We start from the raw sequence: 23,106 nt of genomic DNA, 5'->3' as shown, positions 1-23,106 counted from the left end.
AGAAATATATAATTGCAATTAAATTCTAATTTCTATGTTTAAAAAAATATATGATAATTTTTTTTAATATATATCTTTTATATTATTAAAATATTAATTTAACACAACTTATTAAAATAACTCAAATATTAATAGTTTTTGTTTAAGATTCGATTCACCAAACAAAATATTGGTTCTATCGAACATTTTAAATTAAAAATAAATATATATTTGTTAAAAATATTAACTTATTAGATTAAAAAAGAAAAAAAAATCGCCTATCGTTTAACCTTTTAAATTAAAAGTAATAATGATTGATTGAATAGGTGAATCATGTGGTAAATAATAAAATATTTGTTTATAAAAAAAAATATAAAAACTAAATATTGAAATTACACTTTCAATCTAATAATAATAAAATTTAGAATTATAAAATTACATTATTTTAAATTATTATTAAAATTTTAATTTTAATTTTATTTCTTAATTTTAAATGATCTATCAAACCTAAAAATTAAAATTATATCACAATTTTAATTCTAATTACATGGTTACAAAATACACCTTAATGTATTTTTATAGTTAAAATTTAAATTTTATAAAAAAAATTAAGTATTTTAATATTTTAGTTTATAAAATGAGTGATTTGATGGTTATAATTACAATGACATGAGAAAGATATAATTTATAAAAACAAATTTAGTACAATCCTAAAAATTCATATCAAACGAGTTCTAAGGTTGATTTGGTTCAAATGAAAATGGATAATTTATAGTAGAGAAAAATAATAAAATTTATGAAAAATGGGATGTTGTAGAAGATAAACCTAAAGACAATAAGGATGAAGATGTAGAAGATGAAAGCAAATATTTAGAAGAGGAGAAAAACAAAGAGGAAACTGAGGCGGTTAATTCTCAAACAAGTAAAATTGAAACAGAGAAAATCAGTGACAAAAGTCCTAAAATCTTGAAGAAGAATACATTTTATCATATTTGTACGGATTCATACAGAGAAAGATTAAACAATGGGAGCATACATGCATCATCAATTCAATCTCTCTTAATGAAGAATGAGAGAGAAATGGGACGTGAAATAAGACAATATGGTCAAAAAGACGGACATGAAGACAATACATATTGTGATAGATAGATTTATTTGTTTATTGTAATCGTGTAATGTGATTTGACTACTAGCATTTAGAAACTTTTGGGTCATTTATTTTCATTTTACAATCAAAATTAGGATTTGTCTAGTTTTGATTGTTGACCCTCCCACTTTTTGAGTTTTTATTGAAATAGTGTTAAACTGTTTTTTCAAAAAAAAAAAAGTTGAAGAATTTATTTATTATCATAAATGTTAATATTTTTATTTATTCCCAACAAAATTATGATCATCAAAAGGCTTCGAAACATACAATATTTAATTTGTTTATTTGTTTTTCATTTTAAAATTGAATTTTGTATTTGATTTGATTTATTTTAATTTAAAAATTAGATCTCTAACAAATCTTACCTTCGATCCTACACTAAATTTATCCTCATTTTGGCAAACCACTCACTAAATCACAATCGAATCTCATGAGGCAAACCACCCACACTAAATCCCAATTGAATCTCATCTTATTACCTCACACACCTCTTATCCCTCCTCAATCCAACCATCAATCCTCATCTTGTGACTCACACGTTTTCATATGCATTTTTTATCATTCGACAAACCACCTACCAATCTTAGTCGATTTATTGTGACTCGCACTTTTTCATATGTCTCCCTCTACCGACAAACTACCCGATTAAATCTCATCTCTTAATCTTAAAGACCTCGTCAAACCAACCATCAATCCTTATCTTGTGACTCACCTCTTATCCACAGTTAAAAAATGTGCCACCATCTCTCAAATATTTATAATACTCGCTTTTAAATTCACATTTGTTGGGATTCGAACCCTATTCTTAAACATGAATTGTGAATACTTTAACTACTAGATAATTATATATATATATATATATAATTATATATATATATATATATATATATATAATAAAAGGTAGAATGTATTTGATGAAAAATAATATAATATTATATATAATTGAATTTATAAGAACTTTTTTTTATATTATTTATATATATATATATATAGTTTTAATAAATACACTTAACATTATAAAATCAATAACAATAACTAATTTTTCTTAATTTATGTAAATATTTTCTCTTATTATATATATATATATATATATTATATTTAATTTTTTATATCTCTTAATTAATTTTTATTTTATTTTATTATATATTCTTTTTTATTATTAAAAGATAAATTTATTTAAGAGAAATAAAAGTTTATATATATATATATATATATAAATAATAAGAGATAAAATATAAAAGTAATATATTATTAATATATATATATATATATTTATTTTTGTAGGATTGAGAAAATAAAAAAAAATAAAAAAATAATTAAAAAAGAGAAATGAATAATTATTTTAAGAGAATATAGATAAAAAAATTATAAATATACTTAATTTATAAAATAAAAATAATAACTATTTATTATTATTATTATTAAGAGATAAAATATATTTAAGAAAAATAAATATATATATATATATAAATAATGAAAAAAAATATAAAAAGTAATATATTATTATTATTATTATTATATATATATATATATATATATATATATATATATATATATATATATATATATATATATATATATATATATATAGTTTGTAAGAAAGAGAAATGAATAATTATTTGAAAAGAATATGTATTATTTATGAGAGAATATGGATAATTTTGAATTGATTGTGCTTTAAATCTTAAAAATGTTAGTTTAAACATTACTATTATTTGGGCGATTCTCAAACTATTTTGATCGCTCACTTTTGACCCTCAAATTAATTTTTGAAATAAATCGTCCCTTCAACTTTTATAAAGGTCACATGTGGCCCTTCCATCAACTTTTTAGATAAATCTAACGTTTTAAGTTTAAAATATTATTTTTTATATATTATCTTTAATCTTATATTTTATATTTATATATATAATTATTAAATCGTTTATATATAATATTATATATATATTATTAAATTTTATATAATTATTAAATCTTTTATATAATAAATAAATAATATATATATTATTTATCTTTATCAATATATATAAAATTTATATATATTATCTTTAATTAATTTATATATAATATTTATATAATATATATTTTAAAAAATAATTTAAGTGTTAAAAGTATTTGAGTAGTATTATTTTAACATTTAAATTATTTTTTAAAATATATATTATATAAATATTATATATAAATTAGTTAAAGATAATATATATAAATTATATATTTATATATAGATAAAAATAAATAATATATTATTTATTTATTATATAAAAGATTTAATAATTATATAAAATTTAATAATAATATATATAATATTATATATAAGCGATTTAATAATTATATATATAAATATAAAATATAAGTTTAAATATAATATATAAAAAAAAATATATTTTAAACTTAAACCGTTAAGTTTAATTAAAAAGTTGACGGAAGGGCTACTGGTGACCCTTTATAAAAGTTGAAGGCGCGATTTGCTTAAAAATTTAATTTGAGGGTCAAAAGTGAGCGATCGAGATAGTTCGAGGGTCGTCTAGGTAATTTGTCCTTATTATTATTATTATTATTATTAGAGTTTGAATTTGGAGCGATTTTATTAAATAGAGCGAGTTTTGAGTTGAGTTAACTATTATACATTTAACCATTTGAGGTTTTTCTTACCTAAACGTATGTTTAATCTGTTTATTATTTTTTGAGAAATGATAAATCAAACAAAGGTTCAGCGAAAGTAAGACCACGAATCCACGTGGGTAGGAGAGAGAAAAAAATAAAAAATTCACCAATAGGGCTTCATTTAGTTTTGGCTACATTTATTTCTCTTCTCCGACTGTATTTCTTTCTCTTTCTGAAACTTCTTCGACGTCATTTATTTCTTTTCTCTAGCTGCATTTATTTCTCTTCTCCGATTACTTTATTTCTCTCCCTAAAACTTTCTCCATGGTATCGTTTTAAGGATCTAGATTATTTGTTTTTAATTTTTATATATCTAAGGTTTAGATTTTACAAATTTATTTATTTACAGATCTAGTTATTTAGGGTTTAAGGATTTAATTCAGTTCGTTTTTGTATGATTTATTTTAGAACTGTTTGAACTTTCAAGAAATCAGCACTATCGAAGCACCGAACTTGAACAACACAGTAGATGAAGAACTGAACCTGAACAAATCCACTCCTATTGAACCCGAAAGGTACCCGAAAAGATGGTTTCTTATCCTAAAAACATAATTTCGGGACCCAAAAGGGTGGTTTTTTGTCCCGAAATTATGGTTTCGGGACCTGATTGTTTATGGTTAAAAAAGCTGATATCGGAACCCATGAGGGTCGTTTTGGGACCCGAAAGAGTGTTTTCGGGACACATTATGAATGTTTCTTGTCCCGAAACCGTGCTTTCTTGTCCTAAAAGGGTGTTTTCAGGACACAATATGAATGTTTCTTGTCCCGAAACCGTGGTCTCTTGTCCTGAAACCGTGGTTTCTTGTCTTGAAACTTGGTTTATTGTCCCAAAATCACCTTTTAAGAACCCGAAAGGGTGGTTTCAGGACTCGAAATGGTGGTTTTAGGACCTAAAAGGGTGTTTTCGGGACACAATATGAATGTTTCTTATCCCAAAACCGTGGTCTCTTTTCCTGAAACCGTGGTTTCTTGTCTTGAAATCGTGGTTTCTTGTCTTGAAACCGTGGTTTATTGTCCTAAAACCACCCTTTTAGGTCCTGAAACCACCCTTTCAGGATAAGAAATTATGGTTTCGGGACCCGAAAGTGTTGTTTCGGGTCCCAAAAGTGTGGTTTCGGGACCGTGGTTTCTTGTCTTGAAACTGTGGTTTATTGTCCTGAAACCACCCTTTTAGGTCCTGAAACCACCATTTCAGGATAAGAAATTATGGTTTCAGGACCTAAAAGTGTTGTTTCGGGGGCCAAAAGGGTTGTTTCGGGACATATTTCTTATGGTTACACTTAATTTTTGCAGTCACATTCCCATTGTTGGAATGACATTTTCCTCTGAAGAAAAACTTCTTGAATTCTACACATCATATGTTCACTTAACTAGATTTGGCATTACCAAGTTAGGTAGCAAAAATGTAGATGGTAAGATGAAATACTTCAACATTGGTTGTGCCAAGAGTTTTATAAAAGAATCGAAGGCCAAAAATAAGTTTCATCAGCCTAGACCAATAACGAAGACAAATTGTAAAGCAAAGATTAATGTTATTGTTCAAAATGAAGGGGAATATGTGATAACAAGTATTTGTCTTGAGCACTACCATACGTTAAGCCCTAAGAGGATACGTCATGTTGGATCTTACAAAGTAATAGACGTAAATGTAAAAAGAATATTAGATACAAACGATGAAGCTAGAATAACTGTGGCCAAAACATTTCAATCCCTTGTAGTGGAAGCTGGAAGGTTTGAAAACATGTTTTTCGATGAGAGAACATGTAGAAATTATGTTACAGAAGCACGAATGTTGATGTTAGGGAGTGGGGATGCTGAAGCACTCACTAATTATTTCTTAAAAATGCAAACCATGAACTCAAAATTCTTCTACCTTATTGATTTGGATGAGGAATCCCGAATTAAAAACATGTTTTGGGCAGATGGTAGGTGCATGGCTGGTTGCCTTTGAAGATTTTCACGATGTTATTTTTTTTGATACAACCTATTTAACAAATCGCTATGACATGTCGTTCGCTCAATTTGTTAAGATTAATCATCATGGTCAATCCATTTTACTTTGATGTCGCTTATTGTCAAGTGAAGATTCAAATTCTTTCACTTGGTTGGAATGTATGGATGATAGACCTCCAAATGCCATAATCACAGACCAATGTCGATCCATGGCGATTGCAATTGAGAAGATATTTCCTAAAACTCATCATCGATTTTGTTTGTGTCATATAATGAAGAAACTTCCTATAAAACTTGGAAGGCATAATGAATACCATTTAATAAAGAAGAGGCTGAAAAACATCGTATACAACTCCATAAATATTCAACAATGCGAAGAAGATTGGAATAGACTAATCGAAGATTATCAGCTGGAAGATAATGTTTGGTTGAAATCTTTGTATTTGGAAAGATCTAAATGAATACCTGTTTATGTGAAAGGACAATTTTGGGTTGGGATGTCAACATCTCAATGAAGTAAAAGTATGAACGCCTTCTTTGATGACTACGTGCAGTCCAAAACATCCCTCAAACAATTCGTCGAGCGATATGATAGGGCTCTGTTGAGAAATATCGAGAGAGAAAAGAAATTAGATTTTCAATCGTTTAATTCTTTGATACCAACTGTCAGTGGATTTTCTTTGAAAGGCAATACCAAATCTTCTACACTCCAGATATATTAAGATTGGTTCAAGAAGAAGTTAGAGAGTTGATGTTGTGCGACATCTTAGTTATTGAAGAGGAATGAACAACTTGTATATTTAGAGTTGAGGAAATCATTTTAGGGGTTAATGGAGAACATGTAAGAGATGTTTCTCACAAAGTGCATTATACCGAAATGGATTGCAATGTGAAATATTAATGTCGATTGTTTGAGTTCAGAGGTATTTTGTGTAGGCATATTATGGCTGTGTTGAAAAAAATGAGGTTGAATGAGGTATCAATGTATTATATAATGGACCGGTGGCGTAAAGATATTAAGCGTGGGTATCAAAATATCACCAACATTTATGATTCAGATATGTCTGTGGAAGAAAAAAACGTCACAATAGTCTAACTCGATTGATGCAAGAGGTTCAACAAGTTGGAGTAAAATATGAAGTCAATTGTTCTTTTTGGATGAACGGAATAAAATGCTTGATGAAACAGTTTATGTCACTTAATCATGGAAGCACAGAAGCATCTAAAGACAAAAGCACAGAAGCATCTTCATCTTCATCTCCCGCCACATCTATTTTGATACACTCTCCTAACAAAGTTAGAAGTCGAGGACGACCACCAATAAAGACGAAACAATCTTTAATTGAAAAAATCCTCAAGACGTCGAGATTAAAAAAATGGAAATACGGGCACCACTATAGTTTTGGATTTAACACAACAACAACAACAATGGAATGATCCATTTTCGACTCAATTATCCTTCACATCACTTTTGTCTTCTCAAATATATGTCGAAGATAATGTGTGTGGGGATAACATTCAACAAAGATAGTAACTTGGAATATTTTTATGTTTTGTCATATTTTTAACGAAGATAGTACTTATATGATCATGTTGTCACTTTGAATATTTTTACGTTTTTGTCATATTTATGTTGGTGGTTTCGGATCTCGAAAGTGTGGTTTCGAGACAAGAAATGTTGATTTATCGAGACCTGAAAGAATGATTTCGGGACAAGAAAATGTTAGTTTCTTGTCCCAAAATCATAGTTTTGGGATCCGAAAGGTTGGTTTCTTGTCCTGAAACCTAGATTTTAGGACCCGGAATGTTGGTTTCTTGTCCCGAAATCATAGTTTCAGGTCAAGAATTGTTGGTTTCGTCTCCCGAAATCATAGTTTCAGGACCTGAAATGTTGGTTTCAGAACCTAAAAGTGTAGTTTCGGGACAAGAAATGTTGGTTTCTTCTCCCGAAATCAAGGTTCGGGACAAGAAATGTTGGTTTCGGATCCTAAAAGGGTGGTTTCTGGACCTGAAAGTGTGGTTTTGGGACAAAAAATGTTGGTTTCTTGTCCCAAAATCATGATTTCGGGACAAGAAATGTTAGTTTGTGATTGAATATAATTATAATTGAATATAATCGAACATAATTAAATATAATTGAAGACTAGAAAATACTACAATGTACTACTTATTTAAATACAACTTATACCTTTAAGGAGAATTTTCTTTTAAAATGTCTAAAAATTTCTGAAAGATATTGTTCAAATTTTTGTTTAAATGTGAACTAACGATGAATGCATAGAATTTGACTAGTAAAGTTTCAAGCATTCTCGTTGCCTACAAAAATGATAATTCAACAGTTATTAAAGATTTGTAAAATAATTAAAATGTGAAATATGTAACTTACATTTATTTTGGTTATACCACAATCTCACTTTGTATTGCCCAAATAAGTTTGAATATGTCTCATACAGTATATTACGCAATCTGTTGTATTTGAACTGTCTTGTCAAGCTAATTTCAAAACTTTGAACGGGAATTTAGCAATTTTGGTTGCGATGTTCAGGTCGATAGTTTTGAAGAACCTTACAAAGTTTTCTACCTGTTTTACCAAAGAAGTTATTAACACTTTAACATACAAACACGTTCATACAAACACTTCAACATTACCAGTGTCCGAGTTGTGACATATTTATCTTCCCATGAAATTTTTAGGGGCAGTGGGAGGTTGTCGATGATTTCGATTACTCTCTATCGCATATTGATGCATACAACATAATAATGACTTTCGTATAAAATTGGGAAAAATATCTGCAAAAATATGACCAAGATTCAGATGATATATATGAGCAAGAATCAGATGATATAAAAATATTGGACTTACAAGATTAACATTTTTCATGTCTTCGGGTGTTATTAGGAATTGTTTCATTTCTTCAATTATTTGATCAACACAAGCTTGTGAATCTCTTCAAAAGTCCTGCAAATGAAATCAATATCACAATAATACCATTGGTTTAAACAACAATGAAAGATATAGTGACTTATAAAAACGATTGTCGAAAAAATTATTTTCCCCTCGAAACATGATTGACTATTTTGACACGTAATGTGTGCCCACGCATCAATAATACCACTTTCAACATGACATTGATTTTTCATTGATTGAAAATGCCCTATGTTGATCTTGGTATGCTCGGTTACATACAACAATTCCTTCCTGAAACCACATAATGAAGAAAATCAAATTAAAACCACCATTTAGGGACGATGAACACCCATTTCAGGTCCTGAAACCACCCTTTTAGGTCCCAAAACCAGCTTTTCGGGTCCAGAAACTAGCCTTTCAGGTCTTGAAACCACCCTTTCGGGACCTGAAAGTGTGGTTTCGGGACATAATAAGGATGCCCTATGTTGATCTTGGTATGCTCGGTTACATACAAAAATTCCTTCCTGAAACCACATAATGAAGAAAATCAAATTAAAACCACCATTTATGGACGATGAACACCCATTTCAGGTCTTGAAACCACCCTTTTGGGTCCCGAAACCAGCTTTTCAGGTCTCAAAACTAGCCTTTTAGGTCCTGAAACCACCCTTTCGGGACTTGAAAGTGTGGTTTCGGGACACAATAAGGATAGTTTCGGGACCCAAAGACACCATTAAACTAAGAAATATAAATATTGTTAATAACCTCGCATTCTCATCATCTTCATTTGCAAAAATGAACCCCAAAATGATTTTATCTCGGTAATTTATTTGGGCAGACTCAAAGTAAGGTTGATTTCTTTCCCTGTTCTTTGTCATATATGGAGATTGAAGGCGTGCCAGAATTTTCGCATTCCGTAGGGGATTTTTTTTGAGTTTTTTTAGCCACCAATTCTGTTCTTTTCTAACTAACCACCACTTCGTGTACATCCTCTTTGTGTACTCCCACTTCGGGTACTCCCTCTTTTGGTACCCCCTCTTCGTGTACATTCTATTCGTGTACATCCTCTTCGTGTACATTCTCTTCGTGTACATCCTTTTCGAGCACATCCTCTTCGTGTACCTCATCTTCGTGTAAACCCTCTTCATTTTCTGCAGTGGGTGTTCGATCTTTGAAGTATTTGTGCATGACATCCCTAAAACATTTATTATCGTCCATGACTTTGTATAAGATGTGAATGCCGTTGTCATACAATGACGTTGTATCCCAGCCGGAACTTAAATTTTCCAAATTTCTAGTGGCTTTGTCAATCATCACGGTGGCTTTAACAATGAAAACCAAACTCTCTGTAAAATTAGAACACCGAGGTTCTAGTGTGTTCAAAGGTGGTGTTGTGTTTAGAGGTGGTGAATTCATATGTGGAAAATTCATAGGTGCTGCCTTTTGAGGAACCTTAGGTGCTACCTTTTGAGGTTGAGGCTCAGACACCCCCTCATATGCATCCTCGTTCGCCCCTATCCTGATATGTCTCTTCGTACTCCCCCTCATCCACATCTATCTCCTCATTTTGAAGAGGTGGTAGTGAAATGCGTTCAACATCTCTTTCACGTCCGAATCCTCCATTTTCTCACTCCGTATCCAGCCTAAACTTCAACATCGTGTCATTCCAATATGACAGTATAGGAAATCGACGTTCATTAACTCCTCCCAGTTTAGGGTTGCTCAACCTATACACGTAGCACAGCTGAAAACATACATATGTTAAAACCATTTATTTTTGCAACCAGGTAAATAAATTAGTGATAACTTACAATAAGGAACGTTTGTGGTCCTTGGAAATGTCGTTTTTCATTCTCCTTCCATTTTCACATGATTTAACTAATCCTTCAAGTACAAATTTGCACCAATTAAACTTTTTGTTATTATCAACATCTGAAATAGATTTCAGAATTCTATACCTGTAAATGAAAAAAACAGATTTGAAGATTATTTAACAATGCATATACCATACATATATGTTGTCATGCAAGTGAAAAAAACAGAATGAGATATACCTGGTTAGTTGACCCAGGTTATCACACCAGAGAAAACAAGTGACAACAAACAATGCGAAGTCTATCTTGAAATTGTTGTCAACTGCTTTGTTCTCCATGATTTTCATTGGCATAGCAGTCCCTAAAGGGGTGCCATTAACAAGGTTACCCCATCGAGTCCTAAATGCCTTCAACTTGTCATCGGTCTCGTTATGCTCATATTCTACAATGTCCAGCTCCCCTATGGGGAGATCCAGTATGATTTGATATCATCTTCTTCGATTTTCACTTCCTCGCCATTCTCTAAGCTGAATGCACATTTAGTACAGTCAAACTTTCTAACTAGATAACGAGAGATCTCCCTGGGGAATTTTAAAAGTGATAATGATAGAAGAGAGCCAAAATCTATTGACTTCACATCCTCTTTTTGTTCATTAGACGGTAGTTGAAGAAGATTAAAAAAGCCAAAAGACGAGGTCCTCGTTAAAAATAAGTTGTGGGGTCTGCTTTGGTTTCTTGGGCCACATCCCTTTTACGTTTATTTGCTCTACAAAAATAAAAATAAAAGCATTTAAAAACCATGAAGCAGATAAGCAAATAAATGAACCATTTATTGTCCTAAAACCACAACTTTCGGGTCCCAAAATCACTATTTCGGGACCCGAAACTAAGGTTTCGGGATAAGAAACTACTATTTTGTGTCCCGAAACCAACCATTCTTTTCCCGAAACCACCCTTTCAGAACAAGAAAGCACTCTTTCAGGTCCTGAAACCACTCGTTTCGGGCCCCGAAACCAACCTTTTAGGGTCCTGAAACCAAACATTTTTGTTAAGAAACCACCCTTTTAAGTCCCGAAACCACTCTTTCAAATCCCGAAATCACTCTTTCGGGTCCTGAAAAGCAACCATTCTTGTCCTAAAACCTCTCTTTCGTCCGAAACCAACCATTCTTGTTAAGAAACCACCCTTTCAGGTCCCGAAACCACTCTTTTGGGTCCTAAAAGCAACCATTCTTGTCCTGAAACCACTCTTTCGCCCGAAACCAACCATTCTTGTCAAGAAAACACCATTTCGGGATAAGAAAACACTCTTTTGGGTCCCAAAACAAACAACCCTTTCGGGAGACAATATGTAGACAATATTCCGGGACATAATATATCAAAAAAATGTTTTTATATACTTTTTTATCGTTAAACCCTAAATGGAACTAAACCCTAAATGGAACTAAACCCTAATCAACTAAACCTTAATCGCTATATCAAAATCATCTACGTTTCTAATTGATAAGATGTCATATTTACCTTAGAGTCCTTGGAGATCTTAGAGTCTTGCATGGCGATGTACTTGGACCACCAGTCTAAAAAGAATAGTAGTATGAACCCTGGACCACCATAAACCTAAATGAAGTGAATATATACGAAGGAAGACCTACCATTTTCGATCGGAAGACGATAGAGAAAGGAGAAGAAGTCGGGGATGCCGGAGAGTCAAATTGCCAAAGAAGAAGTCAGGGATCACCGAAAATGAGAAATAAAAAGAAAAAAGATGGGGAAGAAGAAAGAGGGAGAAACTGAAACGTTTATTTATTTATTTTGTTACTCTCTCCTAGCCATGTGGCCTTGCCACGTAGAATTTGTGGTTTTGCTTACGCTGAAGCTTCTTTGAGAATATCATTTCTCTATTTTTTTTAATTCTACCTTGAAATATATTAACTTCCTTCACATCCTATTTCCCCTCTTCCCAATTTTCTTTCTTCGTTCTATATTTAATTATTTTAATTTTAATTATTATAAAATAATAGTACATGAAATTTTAATTATTATGAAATAATAGTACATGATACTAAGGCCTGGTTCTCCTTAATTTATTTTAAAAACTCATATTAAAACTCTAAATTTATATCTGGAATTATTGAGCTACAACCATTTATATTTAAAATTACAATAAAATTAACTAAATAGTTTGATATTTTTAACAAATAGACTACCTTAGGAAGTTGCTGCCCTAGTTTGAGGGCTTGCCGAGATTACTCAGGCAGGCCCTAAAGGCATATAATCACTTTCTGACCGTATAGCACAGGGCAAGTTTAATTAAATAATTAATTAATTATTAGCTTAAAATAAATAAACTAATTAATTGAATGAATTATTCAGATTATTTTATCCGATATCGGTAGTGCTGCTGCTGCTCCTCCTCCTGTTCTGTTCTTTGAAGAAGAAGATGGAAGAAGAAAATTAGTCTAATGGAGATGAAGCAGACGGTGGAGAAAAAGAGGGAAATAATTGTGTTTAATATAAAAAATTATTATTTTCAAAGTGTCAATAAAATAAAAATAAAATAATGTAACTTCAATTAAAAATTAAATGTTGGTTTCGAGAAAAAGTCTCAAATGGTGGTAAAATGTTTAATAATTTATTTAACAAAAATACTTCAAGTTCTAGCCCAAATAATAATTGGGCCAAAATATTAATTATTGAATCAGATTGATAATTATTTAAATATTCATCCATATACATTTAATAAAAAAATATCCATATAATTTTGTCGGAAATATTTTGAAAGTAAAAAATTTCATCCGAAATTTTGTTCTTTGAATGAATTGTTATTCATGCTGTAATTTTAACGGATGATATTTGCATGAGAAAAGTTGTATTATAGTTAGTCGTATATGTCACGAATATATTGAATCGGTAACTCACTCACTTTTGCATTGTAAGGGTAACTAGTATTTGAAATCTTTTGTAGAGTATTACTAGGATTTAGTGACTGATGCCCGAGTCTTTTAGTACTTGTTAAAAAATTTTGATTGATTTGGCTGATATGACAGAATTACACATTTGAGTTACCATCCCAATTATTTTTTGGTGGACTATCTCTAATTTTAAAGAAATCGTCAAATTTTCAATAATTGTAGTCGTTCAATTCGTAACATTCATACTACTATTATTACAACGCTTTCGAATATTCATTCAGGAAAATCAGTAAAATATATCGTGAAGTTAATTATTTTCTTGAGTAATTACGAGATCAATAATTTATTTAGTTCCGTTTTTTTCTTTCTATGTCATGTTTCTGTCATTTTCTTAAAGAATTTTTTTTAAATATTCATGTATCTTTCTTAAAACAAAAAAAAATCTATTAAACTAGTTTTAAAATTATTAATAAAGTAAAAAATTGCAATAACAATTTCAAACAAATTATCTAATTAAATAATGACAAAATATAAAATTTATATATTATATTTTAATTAAAAAATTTTGTATCGATAAAATTAATTCGGTTAGATGAATTAATTATAATTCAATCTTATTATATTATTTTTTTACTGTAAAAAAATTGTGCTATATTTGGACAAATGTTTTTAATTAAGAATGAGTCTGTATAGATTTAATGATTTAAATATATTTTCCCTAGCAACAAATAATTGCCGTCAAAGTCGTCAATTTTAGTCAACCCTTTTGAATCTTTCCACAAAATAGACCCCAAAAATTAAATATTCTGTATCCTGTCCTTTCTTTCTTTCTTCCTACTTAACTCAATTGCCCATCTTCATCTTTTCACAGCTAAAAAATCTTCATTTTCATACAACAATGATACTATTCAACAACAGCAGGCCTGCTAATGTGATTATTTCAGTTCTCTTAATCAATTTCACCTTCTTGCTTCTCAATAACCAGCTTGGATATGGAACTCAGAGTGATATAGAATGTTTGAGAAGTAATTGGAAGATCCCTTAAATATCTTAGCCTCATTGGGATTGATTGTTGGCATGTAAACCAGAATAGGGTCTTAAACATTCGCCTTTCCGTAATGGAACTCAAGGGCGAGTTTCCTTGAGGTCTTGCAAATTGCACAGCACTAACCGGCCTTGATCTCTCGAGTAATAAGATTTATGGTCATATCCCTTAATTATGATATTTCGACAATACTTAGCTTTGTCACAAGCCTTGACCTCTCTTTCAACAATTTCAGCGGTTCTATTCCAGAGAGTCTTGGGAACTGTTTATTCCTCAACAATCTAAACCTTAGTAAGTAGTAACAACAGATTGTCTGGACAGATTCCTCCACAACTTGGCTCTTTGAGTCGGATGAAAAATTTTAGTGTGGCGAATAATTTCTTGAGTGGTCGTGTCCCAAATATAACAAGCGCAACCCGCAAGAGTTATGAGAATAATAGTGGGCTTTGTGGTGTTCCTTTACCACATTGTCGTCTGACTCCTTAAAGAGTGTAAAAGTTGGAATTTAGAAACTAGTATTATTGGAAATATCTTTTGCATATTGTAAGTGTTATATTTAAATAAATGTGAACATTTTACAGTTTAATTTTCAACCCAAAAATATCTATATATTAGTCTCATGTCATCATAATGTTTAATATATTATGCAAATTGATCCTCAGATTTCATTTTCTTTTCCTTGAAACTTTGGAAGCCCGTTTTACTCAGGTGGGTATGGTCGGTCTACTTTGGACTAGGTTCTTCGGGCTGGGCTGGGCTGGGTCGGGCCTCAGCTTGGATAGGCCCATGCTAGAAATTACCAAAAACAAAATGAATTAGCTAAGCCTAGGGTTGGTAATTCAGATCAGTTCCTCGGAAAATAAAGAGAGGAGGCCTTTTGGTTGCGGTTGTCTTCTTCGCAGCACACTTGTTGCTGATGGATTATATCGCCTTGATGTTGCACCAGGAGTTGGCGAGTTCGGATTATCGGGTTGAATGATATTAACTTGAAACTAACGTTAAGATTATGACATGAACCGATTTAACCCGATATAACTAATATATCTTTATTTTAGATTAAAATGAAATCACACAAAACAATAATGAAAATAAATTACAAATTTGCTGACACGTTGAGAAAAAAATAAATGCCAACTATAAATCTTTTATATCTTATATATTAGAGTCATTCAACTTACTTCTTGAATTGTTTTTAATTGAGATCATTTATAATTAACTTGTACTTAGTTGACATAATTTATATCATAAGTCATAATTGTATTTTTATGGTTATTTTTATAAAACTTTTGAATCAATAAAATAATTTATTGTTTAAATAAATATTTTTAATTGAAGAGTATTAATAAAATTAAATATATAATTATGGATTTATTAGAGTCATTTAATGTCACCATTTTATGAATTTGTTAGTCTCCATCCTTATACTCAAATAAAAAAATTAAACTCTAATATCACTTTAATGAAAAAATATATTTTTTAAAATAAAACCATATTTCCAATTAATTAAGTATAAGAGATGAACAAAATAAAATTATAACGATAAGATAAATTTTAGTGTAGAAAACTTCTCTAAATCGAGAGTAAAAATTACGGGACTTGTATGATTCGAGTTAGCGGGTTCAAGTCGGTGGGTTGAATAATACTAATTTGAAACTAATAGTTTAGTAATTCGTGTTAAAATCTTTAACCTGAACTTGATATGTTTATTTGTAATTGACCTGAATATGACCGAATGAATCAGATTTAACTCGAACTCAAACAGATTTAACTCGATGTAACTAATATCATATCTCTATTTTAGATTAAAATGATATGAACATAAAAGAATAATGAAAATAAATCACAAATCCACTGAAAAAAATCAAATGTGACTCAACATAATCACAACTCCGCTGACAAAAATAAATAAATATGACTCCATATAGTGACAACAACAACTAAAAACGACTCTAATTATTTTGCTTCTTATATATTATAGTCATTCAAGTTCCTCGTTATGAATGTGTTAGTCTCCATCATTATAATTATATAAAAAACAAGGTTGTGATACCATTTTAATGGGAAAAACATATTTTTCAAAATAGAATATTTTCTCAATTAATTAAGTAAAAGAGAAGAGCAAAATAGAATGAAATTTAAACGACAATGCAAGACAAGTTTTAGCGTGAAAATCTTTTTCAAATCGAGAGTACAAACCACGATACTTATATAGATCAATTAACAACCCACTATCATCAACAATGTTACAAGTAAGTGTTCACTCTAGATATAACCAAACTAGAGTTTAATCATTTGTATCAAGATCACACAACAATCTTAGCAAATAACACTAAAGAACAAAAAAGAGAAAAAAACAATCAACCATACAAATTCTACAATTTTGGTTGTTCGTCGGACAGACTTAGAAGTCTCAGAAAATATATATTCACCGTTCAGAACGTAGTTTCAGAAATATTGAACAAGTTGTCAAAGTTTGAAATCGATCAAACGGTGTAAACCTATACAAACGGAATTCCTTTTTAGTTGCTACCCCAAACTCTTAAATATGTTTTTTCAATACTCTCATCTCTCTATTTTCTTGTTTCCACAAAAACACAAATAAAACTTAAATGAAAAATATAATATCATTTCATATCATATTATTATATTACGTGGGTTTAAATATAACCCATACTAAATTGTTCGGACAAAACCCAATACTATTCTTATTCAATTTTATATATTTATAAATAAAATTATAATGTCATTTAAGATAAAAGTAGATGATTTTTCTCTTCATTTTTTTTCAAACCATTTTAGTCAATCCTTTGAATTTTCCACAAAATAGACCCCCCAAAATTAAATGTTCTTTATCCCCTATCATTCCTTCTTACTTAATAAAATTAATTTCCATGTCCATCCTCATCTTTCTACAGCTAAAAGTTCTCCATTTTCTCTGGGGAATTTAGGATCCCAATCTAATAACATCGTTGCTTAGTAATATCAAAGGTGAGGGTTCATTTGATTATCTTGATTGATTATATTTGTATTTATCATTTTCTTGTTTTTCATACTATTCTTTAATTTCAAATATTTCTTGTAGAACTTCATTAAGTGGGTTATAAGCAATTTGGATTTAGGTTGTTTCCATTGTAAATACTCAAATTCACGGCCAACCCAGGCGAATTCATGGACTAGGGCGTACTAATCCTTAGTAGCCCTGAGCCCCTGACCATATTTAAAAAGTCGAAAAAACTGAACAGTTAGATTTGATTTTACAGTTACTTCGATTCAGTTATGTCGGGTAATTATTTTAAAGAATAAGTAAAAAATAATAAAGAAAGAAGGAAAAACCCACCTAATATATTTTGTGGAGGTGATACAAAGTGGAACATATTATTTGAATCAGCATATCTCATTTGTGGTCTAATTGCTTCTTATCAATCCCAAACTGACAAATTTGAGCAATTTTATTGGTAGATTCGAGCAATCATACAACAATGCTATATAAGAAGAACAGGAGTCCTGCTAATGTGATTATTTCAGTTCTCTTAATCAATTTCACCTTCTTGCTGCTCAATAACCAACTTGGATATGGAATTCAGAGTGATGTAGATTGTTTGAGAAATCTGAAAGATTCATTGAAAGATCCCTTAAATATCTTAGCCACATGGAATTTCCAAAACATGACTGAAGGATTCATATGCAAGTTTATGTCGTGACCTTACTGTCAATCACGATATAAATCTCACAATAATAGTTTCGTAGAATAGAAAAAGAAGAACAGAACGAGTAAAAGAACAGAATGAGAACAGAATAGGTAGAAAAACAGATTGAATAGAAGAATAGATTGATAAAAGAAACAGAATGAATAGAAGAACAGACTGAATAGAAATTGGGAGTTTATTAGGGTTAGGGTTACCAGGAGCAACGGCTTTAGTAATTAGAAAGAGAAAGTATAACAATTTAGAATACCAAAATATATCCCCTCTCCTTACAATTCTATCCTTATTTATAGACTAACAAATTATAAAATAACCCTTAAAAGATATAACTACGTCTATTTCAACCCTCAATAATTTTGGAAATAGAATCCTCCTCTTTGGAAATAGCATCCTCATCTTTGGAAATAGAATCATCATTGTTGTGAATATTAGATTCACGACATCCCCTTCCCCTTAAGAACTTCCTTGCCCTTTTCGAACGTGGCTTCTGCATCGGAAACTGTTTGCAGAATTTAGGAATTTGGGCTGATAACAGAGTTGTAGACTCAGCATTCATAAAAAATAGTTGACCCCCAAAACAATCGTCATCCTTCTTCACATTACGAGCTACGTCGTCCCTTGTCATTAAATAAAAAGAACTGCCCTCTTTATCACCCGACAATCGAATCTTCTCACCCGATAACCTAGCTTTCATAACTCTCGCCTCGAAATCAAGGCTCACTGGTCCATATTTAGTCATCCAATCAACTCCCAAAACTATATCATAACCTCCCAATTTGATCGTTCGGAAGTCTAGTAGAAAATCATGACTCTGCATTTTCCAAGCCAAATTTGTGCATAAGAATCGACTAAATATTCTGCCTCCGCCTGCAATAGTATCCCCCATAGGCATTGTTTCCTTTAGAACACAACCCAACTGAGATGCAGTACCCTCATCAATAAACGAATGCGTACTGCCACTATCAATTAATATAGTGATTTTCCTTTTTTTGAGTTGTCCAAGAATCTTGAGCGTAGCATTATTAGCACTCCCATTAAGAGCGTGCATTGAAATCGAACCCCCGTCGTTAACTCCTTCGACTCTAGCCCCCTCTTTAGCCTTAAGACAGTCATCATAGATATATTCGGCTTTGGACTCCTCTTTAGCTTTAAACCAGTTAGTTATCTCGTCTTCCATTACTTCAATATTGAATAACTGATGACGGTTGGGGCAAACGTGATCTTTGGAATATTTTCCGTCACACTTGAAACAATTACCTTTAGCACGTTTTTCTCTCATTTCTGCAAACGTGAGATCTCTAACTGATATTTCAGTAGTATTTTCGTTAATAGTTGGTTTAAACGTACCTTGTTGGTTATTACTCCATGAAGGTTTTGGTTGTGTTTCATTTGAGGTCTGAGTTGACAATTTGGTGAACATTTTCTTTTCCTTACCAAGAGGTTCGAGGAATTCGTCCTTCACCGTAACTAGTTTTATTGCCTGATCTAATGTCACTGGTTCTGCCATCTTTAAAACCTCTCTCAATTCAGGTCGTAAGCCTCCCATGAAACTCTTCACATAGTATTCGTCGTTCTGTGGAAAACATTTAGCTGCAACCAATGCTCTTAGCTCTCGCCATTGATAGATATAGTCTTTCAAAGTCTCTGTCTGTCTCAACTGATTAAATTCTATTATCACATCTTGGTGTCTCTCTTCTTGAAATGCTAATAACACCTCTTCAGAGAATTCTTCCCAATTTGGCAATGGATGATCTCCCGCGGTCCGTATCGAATTAGGACTTGTAGTGTGTTTCCGATTACTGATAGGAGTCTCAGTTGTTCCAAAACTTTGTTCGACCGGCTGTTTGTCTGGCCTTCTGTAAATACCATCTCTCTCGTAAAGGGTTGCTCCAAAACTAAATCTCGACTGTAGTGGAGGTGTATTTGAACCTCCTCCTTTGTCTTCGGTTGATTTATTATTTGTGTTCGAATTCTTGGATTCCAACAGCCTTATTATAGATTCAAATTTTTCAGCGTTAGCTTTCTGCATAATCTTGAAGTTACGAGCAGTTTCTATCTGATTCGCTTCAATATTCTGATTAATTTTGAGATTCTCTAACTGCAGTAACTGGAACTTATCATTAATCTGTGATTCCATCGTCTCGATGCGTTCAGTCAGATTCTGGATCATCTCTTCATTACTTTTGTTACGTGAATTCACCATTCTCAGCGGAAGTCCGAGGATCGTAAGCTCTGATACCACTTGTCGTGACCTTACTGTCAATCACGATATAAATCTCACAATAATAGTTTCGTAGAATAGAAAAAGAAGAACAGAACGAGTAAAAGAACAGAATGAGAACAGAATAGGTAGAAAAACAGATTGAATAGAAGAATAGATTGATAAAAGAAACAGAATGAATAGAAGAACAGACTGAATAGAAATTGGGAGTTTATTAGGGTTAGGGTTACTAGGAGCGACGGCTCTGGTAATTAGAAAGAGAAAGTATAACAATTTAGAATACCAAAATATATCCCCTCTCCTTACAATTCTATCCTTATTTATAGACTAACAAATTATAAAATAACCCTTAAAAGATATAACTACGTCTATTTCAACCCTCAGTAATTTTGAAAATAGAATCCTCCTGTTTGGAAATAGCATCCTCATCTTTGGAAATAGAATCATCATTGTTGTGAATATTAGATTCACGACCTGGGATCGAATGTTGGCATGAAAACGAGAACAAGGTCTTAAACATCCGCCTTTCTGATATGGAACTTCAGGGCGAGTTTCCTCGTGCTCTTGCAAATTGCTCAGCATTAATCGGCCTAGATCTCTCCAACAATAATAATCTTTACGGTCATATCCCTTCTGATATTTCGACAATTCTTCAGTTTGTCACGAGTCTTGACCTCTCCTTCAACAATTTCAACGGTTCTATTCCGGAGGATCTTTCGAATTGTACCTACCTCAACACTCTAAACCTCGCTAACAACAAATTCTCTGGACAGATTCCTCTACAACTTGGCTCTTTGTATCGAATCAAGAAATTTAGTGTAGCTAACAATTTCTTGACCGGTCGGATCCCAAATATGAGCAACGCAACCTCAGAGAGTTACAAGAATAATAGTGGGCTTTGTGGTGTTCCTTTACCACACTGTCGGGCGAAGTTGAAGATTTTAGAAGATGATCACTTCATTACTGGCTTTGTTGTCGGAATGATTAGTTCAGGAATAAGCGTGACTGTGTCGTGACTTTACTATCAATCACGTTATAAATCTCACAATAATAGTTTCGTAGAATAGATAAAGAAGAACAGAACGAGTAAAAGAACAGAATGAGAACAGAATAGGTAGAAGAACAGATTGAATAGAAGAATATATATTGATAAAAGAAACATAATGAATAAAAGAACAGACTGAATAGAAATTGGGAGTTTATTAGGGTTAGGGTTACCAGGAGGACGGCTCTGGTAATTAGAAAGAGAAAGTATAACAATTTAGAATATCAAAAACATATCCCTCTCTTTACAATTCTATCCTTATTTATAGACTAACAAATTATAAAATAACCCTTAAAAGATATAACTACGTCTATTTCAACCCTCAGTAATTTTGGAAATAGAATCCTCCTGTTTGGAAATAGCATCCTCATCTTTGGAAATAGAATCATCATTGTTGTGAATATTAGATTCACAACAGACTGTTGGCATGTTCTTCTTTATGAGTAGTAGAATGGAAAAGAACAAGAATAAGAAAAAGTATAGAGACGTCACATTTTTATTTCATTAGTAATGTATAACATTTATCTAATATTCACAATAACATGATTATAATCAAAATATATTTATAACTAGGTTATGTTATTTAATATTTTTTTATCTAAATTATTATTCCAAATTTCAATCTTACACCAATATTTAAGTAATTTTTCTAAGTGGAGATGTTATTGCGTAAATTAGAGATGACAACAGGTACTCTATCCGACGGGTAGTGAAGTACCTATTCTTGAACTTAAATTTTATTTTATTACCTGACTCGACCCCGAACCCGAATTTTATTTTATTATCTGATACCCCGAACTCGAATCCAACGGGTATCTCTATTTGTATTCTCATCTTTGATTCGTTGGATACTCGATCCCCGACGAATATCCCATTACCCTATTAAAATATGAATTTTTATGTATTATTTTCTAAATATACTAAATAATAAAAACACAAATAAAAATATTATTTACTTAAATAGTTATGTTGTAAAAGTTATAAAATATAACAATTTTGTTTTTATTACATCAATGAATTTCAACAAGAAAGTTGAATAAAGATTAAGAATTATTAATTTTGAAAATAAAAAATGAAAGTGAATAGACATATAAACATTTTGTTATTAAAAAAATGAATGATTAAGTGTCTATATGAGTAATTAAATATTATATTTATTGTAAATTTATAAAGATTGTATTAATGTAAAATTTGAAAAGTCATTTTAAATTATAACAAATATATATATATATATATATATATATTAATATTAATATTTCGAGTATCGAGTTTGGATTTGGGTTTCACACTTTTTATTCCTGAACTTGATCGGGTAAAAATACCCGAAATTAACCATTGGGTATCCACTGATATCGGGTATACAGACAGGACAGAGACAAATTTAGCCTAGGACTCAATATATATATATATATATATATATATATATATATATATATATATATATATATATATATATATATATATATATATAATAAAATAAAATATAACATTTCAAGTATATAAATAATATTTTTATAGATCCTAAATCTTTCCTATTTTATCCTATCTTAGATTTTATTCTACTAATTCTTTATTTTTTATTTATTTTTTTCAAAATTCTCATATTTATTTTTCTAATTTCAGAATAGTCTAAATTTCTCTCTTTAATTGTATTCTTTTAATTCTCTTCATAGTTTTCATGTTCTTAATTGCTATAATCGTTAATTTAATTATGT

At 30.8% G+C, this 23,106-nt stretch overlaps 1 protein-coding gene and 1 pseudogene across 1 annotated transcript; both read left to right on the top strand.

Annotated features, from left to right (window-relative positions):
- The first annotated feature begins 14,274 nt into the window (after positions 1-14,274).
- Positions 14,275-14,941, top strand: LOC124929686 (annotated as a pseudogene).
- A 5,938-nt stretch (positions 14,942-20,879) lies between these two features.
- LOC124929676 (probably inactive leucine-rich repeat receptor-like protein kinase At5g48380) lies at positions 20,880-21,362 on the top strand. Its single transcript, XM_047470078.1, has one exon. It carries the CDS (start codon positions 20,880-20,882, stop codon positions 21,360-21,362), a length of 483 nt encoding a protein of 160 aa, XP_047326034.1.
- Positions 21,363-23,106: the final 1,744 nt, after the last annotated feature.

The sequence above is a fragment of the Impatiens glandulifera genome, chromosome 1, assembly GCF_907164915.1.
Source record: "Impatiens glandulifera chromosome 1, dImpGla2.1, whole genome shotgun sequence".
NCBI classification, from domain to species: Eukaryota; Viridiplantae; Streptophyta; class Magnoliopsida; order Ericales; family Balsaminaceae; genus Impatiens; species Impatiens glandulifera.
Note: the sequence above shows the minus strand (reverse complement) of the source record. Positions and strands in the feature narration are given on the sequence as shown.